This window comes from Entelurus aequoreus, linkage group LG15, assembly GCF_033978785.1.
Source record: "Entelurus aequoreus isolate RoL-2023_Sb linkage group LG15, RoL_Eaeq_v1.1, whole genome shotgun sequence".
NCBI lineage: Eukaryota > Metazoa > Chordata > Actinopteri > Syngnathiformes > Syngnathidae > Entelurus > Entelurus aequoreus.
This window is the reverse complement of record NC_084745.1, coordinates 58,055,641-58,064,839: the sequence shown is the minus strand read 5'-3', so window position 1 is coordinate 58,064,839 and position 9,199 is coordinate 58,055,641. Positions and strand designations below refer to the sequence as shown.

Below are 9,199 nucleotides of genomic sequence, written 5' to 3'. Positions count from 1 at the left end.
GACTCAGACGATCCAAGTCCACCTCCACTTGGCCCAACATGGTCTGCAGCAGGCCCAGACTGGACTGCTCCCCGCTGAGAGAGACAACAGAGGAGCCGTTCAGCTCGACGGTCTTGCAAACACGCTTCCTGGTCCTGGCGGTGTGACAGCTGCCTGGAGAACACCAGAGGCGTAAAGATGAGAAATTGCCTTTTACATTTTTTTATTTTTTTTTAAAGCTTACCTGCTTGCCTTGGAGACAACTCAGGGTTGAGGACTTGGGAGACAAGAAAAGAAGGATCCCCCTGGGCTTCTTGTGACTGGTTCTGTTGAGATCTTAAATGCTGAACTGCCGGTGTGGCATTGAGAGCTGAAACAAGGTGCCGTGAGTTTGCAAGATCACTTGAATGAATCCAGCCTACACATCCAAAGAAATCAACCTGTTTGTGCTGGTGCACTGGCTGACATGCACGGACTTCCAGGGCTATTGAATCTCTGGCGACAGACCTTTTGGAGCTGCACCTTATTCTTTGCCTTCATTTTCCTGCAAAAAAAGTCAAGTAATGATGCATTCCATTAATTATTCAGTTGAGACAGGAGTACCTTTGGATTAGTGTGGCCGAAGAGGTATCATCATTGTCCTCTTGCTCACTAAGAGCCTGGAAGAAACCACACATTTGTCAATCCAAACCCAGCATTATCTGGGTAAAGAAAGTTTCTTTGAGTAAAGACAACACCTGCTGCTCCACCATTGACTCGCCAAAGAGTGACAAGCGAGTTGGAGGAGAGTCGGAGTTTGGAACCATGGTCACACATGCATGCCCTGCACAATTGTACAGTTAAAGACTCACAACAACCTTCAGGTTGAAGAATGTGTTGATGGTGCTACCAGTCTGCCTGCGTGGAGCATCTCCAAACAGGTTTTGGACCAAAGCCATAGCTCTGTCGGAGCGGGCCAGCACATCTTGGAGCAGCAGCTTGTCAGAAAAGACCTGCCGTAGAAGATTGACAATTGAATGATTCACCTTGTGGGTGATGTTCTCCTTACCTCTCTTAGGATTGTGAGACTGCTTTGGTCTAGAGGAGCTGGACTAGAGCCAGCCTGCTTAACAAGACGGCCTTGAAGAGCCTTCTCTTTCAGCTCCCATTGGGCGGCAGCCTTGTTGTGGGACTTGCGGAGCTCGTGACGATGATTCTAAGGTGAGGCGTTGAGTTTACTTCGTGTTTATTTGGTACATGCATGCATACAACATGATACATCACACATGCATGCATACAACATGATACATCACACATGCATGCATACAACAGGATACATCACACATGCATGCATACAACATGATACATCACACATGCATGCATACAACATGATACATCACACGTGCATGCATACAACATGATACAACACACGTGCATGCATACAACATGATACAACACACGTGCATGCATACAACATGATACATCACATGTGCATGCATACAACATGATACATCACACATGCATGCATACAACATGATACATCACACGTGCATGCATACAACATGATACATCACACGTGCATGCATACAACATGATACATCACACGTGCATTCATACAACATGATACATCACACATGCATGCATACAACATGATACATCACACATGCATGCATACAACATGATACATCACACATGCATGCATACAACATGATACATCACACATGCATGCATACAACATGATACATCACACATGCATGCATACAACATGATACATCACAATTTCCAGTTTCTCTATTCAACATGTTTGAAAAGGAATAGGAAGAAGCAGAGCTTATTTAGATAGTACTTTATTGATTCCTTCAGGAAATTTTTAATTAATCCTACCCTTTTTCCTTTACATAGCAGTTGCTAACACTTTTGTTCACTTCCTGTTCTCAATGTATCCACAATACACTCCATAAGTAATAACATTAAAAATAAATAAATAATTGGTGAAGTAAGTTCTATTCCATATGGTGAGATAAATAAAATTATCTAGAAAATGAATAGATGGAAGGCATAAATTCAGAATGTTTACAGTATCATGGTTCTTCTTATTTGTACTTTGTAAACACTTTAAGTTTGAAGAGTTTCTTGAAGTGGATTATATATTAGTACATTATTTTATTTATTTGCTTAATCCATTCCATCATTTAATTCCACATAGTGATATACTAAAGGCCTTAAGTGTTGTACGTGCATACAAATGTTTTAAATTACATTTTTCTCTAAGATTTTATTTCTCCTCTTTTGTTCAGAAGAATTGTTGTACCTTCTTGGCTAGCAGATTATAGTTTACATCATTTTAGATGTTTGCAAATTCACTTTGTTGTGGAATTTCAGTATTTTCTATTCAATGAATAAAGTGTTTGAATGTTGTCTATATCCAACAATATGTATCATTATTACTGATCTTTTTTGTAACACTGTTAATGAATGAAGTGTACTTTTGTAGTTATTTCATGATCATATTTCTGCACAATAACTTAGATATGTAACACTACTGAGCAGTAGAGAATATGAAGTAATTTATATAACAGTTAGTGAATAAGTGTACTTTAGTCAATATTTCATCATATTTCTGCACAATAACTCAGATATGTAACACTAGTGAGCAGTAGAGAATATGAAGTAATTTATATAACAGTTAGTGAATAAGTGTACTTTAGTCAATATTTCATCATATTTCTGCACAATAACTCAGATATGTAACACTAGTGAGCAGTAGAGAATATGAAGTAATTTATACAACAGCTAGTGAATAAGTGTACTTTAGTCAATATTTCATCATATTTCTGCACAATAACTCAGATATGTAACACTAGTGAGCAGTAGAGAATATGATGTGATTTATATAACAGTTAGTGAATAAGTGTACTTCAGTCAATATTTCATCATATTTCTGCACAATAACTCAGATATGTAACACTAGTGAGCAGTAGAGAATATGAAGTAATTTATACAACAGCTAGTGAATAAGTGTACTTTAGTCAATATTTCATCATATTTCTGCACAATAGTGAGCAGTAGAGAATATGATGTGATTTTTGGTCCACAACATGTTTTGCTTTATTCATTATTGACGTGTTTCTTGCTACTTTATGTTGTACATTTTTTATATGAAATTTCCAGTTCATTTTACCATCAATCATTATACGTAGAAATGTGGTTTCGAAACAACACACAAGGTGTTTATTAAGAGTGGCCAAACGCAGAGAAATGAGTGGAAGCCAAACAGCAACAAAACCAAGGCTATGCAGACCTGAGGGACATCCACCTTTAAAGGGGAACTGCACTTTGGGGGAGGGGGGGCGTGGTTATGGGCATGTAGTAACATGTACTTTTGCCATATTTTCAATTGCTGCTTATTGTACACTATAATACAAGCTGCACTTTGTTGAGTATGTTCAAATTTTTGGAGACTTCTCCAATCCTCTCATTATTTGCAGACATTGTAGATGGCTGTGGGTATTGATTGATAAATTGATTGAGACTTTTATTAGTAGATTGCACAGTGAAGTACATATTCCGTACAATTGACCACTAAATGGTAACACGCGAATAAGTTTTTCAATTTGTTTAAGTCGGGGTCCACTTAAATTGATTCATGATACAGATATATACTATCATCATAATATAGTCATCACACAAGATAATCATCAGAGTATATACATTGAATTATTTACATTATTTACAATCCGGGGTGTGGGATGAGGAAGGGGGGGGTTAGGTTTGGTTGGTATCAACACTTCAGTCATCAACAATTGAGAACAGAGAAATGGACATTGAAACAGTGTAGGACTGACTTGGTAGGATATGTACAGCAAGTAGTGGACATAGAGAGAGAGTTCAGAAAGCATAAGAAAAAGTATTTACATTTGATTATTTACATTTGATTATTAACAATCCGGGGAGGGTGTTAGTTTAGGGTTGAAGATGCCTGGAGGTGTTCTTTTAGTGCGGTTTTGAAGGAGGATAGAGATGCCCTTTCTTTTACACCTGTTGGGAGTGCATTTCACATTGATGTGGCATAGAAAGAGAATGAGTTAAGACCTTTGTTAGTTGGGAATCTGGGTTTAACGTGGTTAGTGGAGCTCCCCCTGGTGTTGTGGTTATGGCGGTCATTTACGTTAAGGAAGTAGTTTGACATGTACTTCGGTATCAGGGAGGTGTAGCGGATTTTATAGACTAGGCTCAGTGCAAGTTGTTTTACTCTGTCCTCCACCCTGAGCCAGCCCACTTTGGAGAAGTGGGTAGGAGTGAGGTGTGATCTGGAGTGGATATCAAGGTATATCAAGGATATATTAAAGCATCTTGGTCCCGTCATCACAACAACCGGTTTAGGCAGTGCTGTTTTCAGTAATCAAAGTATTTTGTCGGTGACAGGTAGCCAAGTTTTCTGTGAATCACGAGTCAATAGTGCTATATACAGTATATGCATTCATACAATGTATTACTTTGATTTGTTTTCACGTATAAACCCCTCAATTATAAGGTGTGGTGGCTTTAAATTTGGTGTGGTGACACGCCACTATCAATTACATGCAGGGGAAAATATCTTAGTGGCAGCTGCTATTGTTGAATGAAATAGAAAACGCTATGCTCCAAAATTAATGTGTTTAAAATGAGAAATATACATAAATATTACGTTATTATGAATGTAACTTCATTACATATATACTTATGACATGTATACAAAACGTTGATGGATGTTTTTAGCTACATAGTAAGCCACCTCTTGCTTGTGTTTATTTATTATTTAGAATGCATAAAAAATACATGTTCTTTGTTAATGATAGGCAAACTTCCAAAAGAGTGCAGTTCCCCTTTAAAGACTGAAGACGTAATATTTTAGAATATTTCTTTGTTTTATCTTTTTGGCATTTGCAACATTTTCTTTTGGAATGTGTTTTTGATCTTGCACAATTTATGTGAGTGCAATTGTTTCAAGCATTTTCTGTTTCTTTGAACTGATGTGTTTTTGGATCATTTGTCATTCAAGCTTTTGGACGTTGCTGTGCGTTTGCCGCGTCACGTATACTTGACCATTAGGAGTTGAACAACTTACCAGTTCTGCAGGCGAGAGCTTGTGCACGGACAAGTCATTTACAGTGCTCTGAAAGCAAAAACATTCCTGAGTTTACAATAGCTTGACTTGCACCACAAATGAGTGCAGCGCATATGAAATAGAAACAATGCTAATGGCTGAAAGCAGTGTCTAACCATTGTTGGGTCGTGAGCGCCCCCTAGAGGGCCGCCCAAAACATCCTGATTCTCACCTGTGGTCCTCGGAGCCGCAGTAGTGCTCGGTTACAAATAAACTTTCCCACCACTTGTGACAGTAATGACAATATCAAACAAACGGAAGAAGTCCAAAGCTAAAGTCATTGACTACGTTTACACCGCGGGCCAAAGTGTCTTCAAACAGGATTTGTTTTCAACTGCCTGTTTACATGCAAGTAAAATGTGATCTTTAGCAGACTCCAGTATAAACACGCACAGGCCCCAGTGTGGCTCCAGTGTGGCCTCGACGCCACTTGCATGCGCAGTTCGATTAAATGAAAACAAAGAAGTTAACTGGATTCCATAAATGAAAAAGGAAGTCACTACGATTACTACAAAATAAGATACAAGTTCCCACACCTTAAAAATGTGTGTTTAAGTGAAAATAAATATAACATATGAATTGATATATTAATTGTAATATATTTGGGAGGGTTGTAAATTCTTTTCATGGCTATTAAGTAGAGGAGACATCAGCTTGGATCTATGCTAGCTTTATTCTTCAACTCACTTACGTAAACAACTTTTGCAATGTATGTAACATGTAAAATACGCCACAGCGCCTATTACGGTCCTTCAACAATCGCTATTTTTTTCTGCATCCGAATATATATTCATACATTAAATATAACCTATTATTTGTGCACTACTGACAAGTGATGCGCTGGATTTTTGGCCGCCAAAACCAGATGTTGCGCTGCCAACTGCATCTTTCCGGCGCACACGAATGACGTAGCTCACCCACAGATGCCATCAAAGTTGCATTCAGGTCGCATTGCGTTTAGACTGAAGTCACATTTGAAAAGATCCGATTCAGACTACCTCCTGATGTGGCTTGAATCAGATGCAAAAAGATCACATTTGGAGTGTTCAGACTGGTAGAAAAATATATCATCTGTGTCATTTGGTGTGTGGTGTAAACAGGGACATAGGGAAATATTTTAGGAGCAAAAATTATGACTATAGTGGTTAAGCTGTATTTTCCTATGCACCTTAATTTTATTGATAGTTTATTCAAGAAACATATTATTATGAATCTACTTAGAATGTAGTTCAACACTGCATAATCGTATGTACATCTGTTTAAATGAGTCCCTTCTTTTGCAGTATATTTGATGAGTACTTATTTCATAATCAGCCTGACCTAAGCGTTGATGATAATATTTTTATTAACACCTGCTTTTATATCATTTGACAGACATAATTATTGAACATGATTCAAATCAACAGTAAGATTACTATTTCAGTGTTAATATTTAGGTAGCCCCGGGCTCCTCTATAGTGGAAAAGTTGGGCCCCGAGGTCAAAAAGGTTAAGAACCCCTGGAATAAAGCATTACAGAAAAAAATACTTTTGAAATTGATTTTTGCTGTTTTATTGTGGTTACATTGTGGCATATTTCTTTTCAATGATGTATGTATGTATGATGTGGTGTGTAATGTTATGTGCAACACTGTTACCTATAGTTGTGTCTGTTGAGGTATTAAGTTGTTGAGTCCAAGACAAAAGTCCCAAATAAAGTCAATTATATTGTAGTAGCAACTTTTGATCAACTCACCAGCCACTCTCTTTTGGGAGGGTTTGACTTCTTGGAGCGAACAACAGTCTTTTTCGCTTTGTTTTGTTGCGGTCGACCGCCTCCTCTCACCAGCGACATCTGCAAGAAAGCCTTTTTAAACAACTTATTTGCACCCTGGAAGGCAAAGGTTAGTGCTTAGTTAGCAACTAGCGTCTTGTTTTAGTGCTTAGTTAGCAACTAGCGTCTTGTTTTAGTGCTTAGTTAGCAACTAGCGTCTTGTTTTAGTGCTTAGTTAGCAACTAGTCTTGTTTTAGTGCTTAGTTAGCAACTAGCGTCTTGTTTTAGTGCTTAGTTAGCAACTAGCGTCTTGTTTTAGTGCTTAGTTAGCAACTAGTCTTGTTTTAGTGCTTAGTTAGCAACTAGAGTCTTGTTTTGGTGCTTAGTTAGCAACTAGTCTTGTTTTAGTGCTTAGTTAGCAACTAGCGTCTTGTTTTAGTGCTTAGTTAGCAACTAGTCTTGTTTTAGTGCTTAGTTAGCAACTAGCGTCTTGTTTTAGTGCTTAGTTAGCAACTAGCGTCTTGTTTTGGTGCTTAGTTAGCAACTAGTCTTGTTTTAGTGCTTAGTTAGCAACTAGCGTCTTGTTTTAGTGCTTAGTTAGCAACTAGCGTCTTGTTTTAGTGCTTAGTTAGCAACTAGAGTCTTGTTTTAGTGCTTAGTTAGCAACTAGTCTTGTTTTAGTGCTTAGTTAGCAACTAGCGTCTTGTTTTAGTGCTTAGTTAGCAACTAGCGTCTTGTTTTAGTGCTTAGTTAGCAACTAGTCTTGTTTTAGTGCTTAGTTAGCAACTAGAGTCTTGTTTTGGTGCTTAGTTAGCAACTACCGTCTTGTTTTAGTGCTTAGTTGGCAAGTGCTTAGTTAGCAACTAGCGTCTTGTTTTAGTGCTTAGTTAGCAACTAGCGTCTTGTTTTAGTGCTTAGTTAGCAACTAGCGTCTTGTTTTAGTGCTTAGTTAGCAACTAGCGTCTTGTTTTAGTGCTTAGTTAGCAACTAGCGTCTTGTTTTACTGCTTAGTTAGCAACTAGCGTCTTGTTTGCTACTTTCACGACAAGCTAGCAAACCTTTGAGGTTCACGCTCACTTTTAGAAGACGCTGCTGTTCACAAACACACTCACCTTCTTCCTATTGCTGTGTGAATGCTTCAAAATGTCGACTAGAGCCCAAACACACGGCGAGATACTAGATGATACTGTAGATACTAGATACAGTAGATACTTTAGATATTAGATACTAGATTCTGTCCAAGTCTGTGTGACACTTTTCAAATGTTTCGCGCCACTTCCGGCGCCTCTTGCCAACTGCATCATGGGAAATGTAGTAAATATGATCGTGTCAGACACTACGTTTCCTGCGTATAAACAAATATATATATCCATAACTCAGATAGCTTGAAAATATGAATTTAGTTTCGTTAAACGCGTAAACCTGACAGCGTATAAGGTGTTTTTGGTAGTTTGTTGTGTGATTTCCGGTTGTATGAGCATGATGGGAAACGAAGTCACCCGGAAGTATCCTGGTTTTCCTTTTTTTTTCTTCTTATTTTTTTTTTCATTGAACAACAAACCTAGATTTATAATGCACACAAAAGTCAAAGCACTTTCAATATCAGCGAAACATGTCAAGGTAAGAAAAAAAAAGCAAATACAGATAGAGTATTAAATATTGATAAATAATGATAATTAAAAGAAGACCAAAAGGGCTTCCTAAATCACTTTAAATGTTTTTAACAAAGATATCAATTTAAGGGCTTTTGTACACTCAATCATATTCCAAGATTTGATTGATAATTGTAAAGCATTCAGTCAATTAGAAAATGTAGGCCTTTCTTTCATAAATGGACATTTGTGTAGAAACCATTTTGCCTGGAGCATAGTAATGTTGACCAACATTTCTATGTCACAGTGCTTTATAAAACTACCATCTCTTCTTAGACATCTCCACAGTCCACAAGGAGGAATTCAGTGTCCTGCCTCTACTTTGGCAATCATTGGTACTTTAACTTTCTAAAGGAAAATAAGATGTGTTGAAAACTGGACTCATTTCATACGAAAATCCACCTTGGAAAATATGGAGAGTGAAGCTTGTGTAAATGTAACCGAAGGTTTATATATGTCGCCTATACTGTATGAAAGTACAAAATAACAAACACGGAGGCTCCAGTTTTACACGAGGACCACTTTATAATAATAATAATAATCGCTATATAAATCTAATCCATTATTATTATGTATTTCCTTTCTTTTCAAAAGTCCTCTCCACCACAACGTGTCACCACGTCCGCTCTTAACGCCTTCAAAATAAGAGCTCAAGGCTACTGTAGAACAGCTTATAACAGGAACTTCGGCA

The 9,199-nt window shown here is 37.7% G+C and overlaps 1 protein-coding gene across 1 annotated transcript in view; it reads right to left on the bottom strand.

The window, feature by feature from the left end:
* Positions 1-8,257, bottom strand: part of spice1 (spindle and centriole associated protein 1) — a 15,974-nt gene extending 7,717 nt beyond the window's left edge. The window contains exons 1-10 of the mRNA XM_062021898.1: positions 7,969-8,257; positions 6,839-6,937; positions 5,066-5,113; positions 1,028-1,174; positions 869-971; positions 717-802; positions 583-638; positions 420-523; positions 224-349; positions 4-153 (exon numbers count right to left, since the gene is read on the bottom strand). Coding sequence (XP_061877882.1) covers positions 4-153; positions 224-349; positions 420-523; positions 583-638; positions 717-802; positions 869-971; positions 1,028-1,174; positions 5,066-5,113; positions 6,839-6,937 — 919 coding nt within the window. The 5' untranslated portion in view covers positions 7,969-8,257. The remainder of the gene's footprint in view (positions 1-3; positions 154-223; positions 350-419; positions 524-582; positions 639-716; positions 803-868; positions 972-1,027; positions 1,175-5,065; positions 5,114-6,838; positions 6,938-7,968) is intronic.
* Between the last annotated feature and the right edge of the window lie 942 nt (positions 8,258-9,199).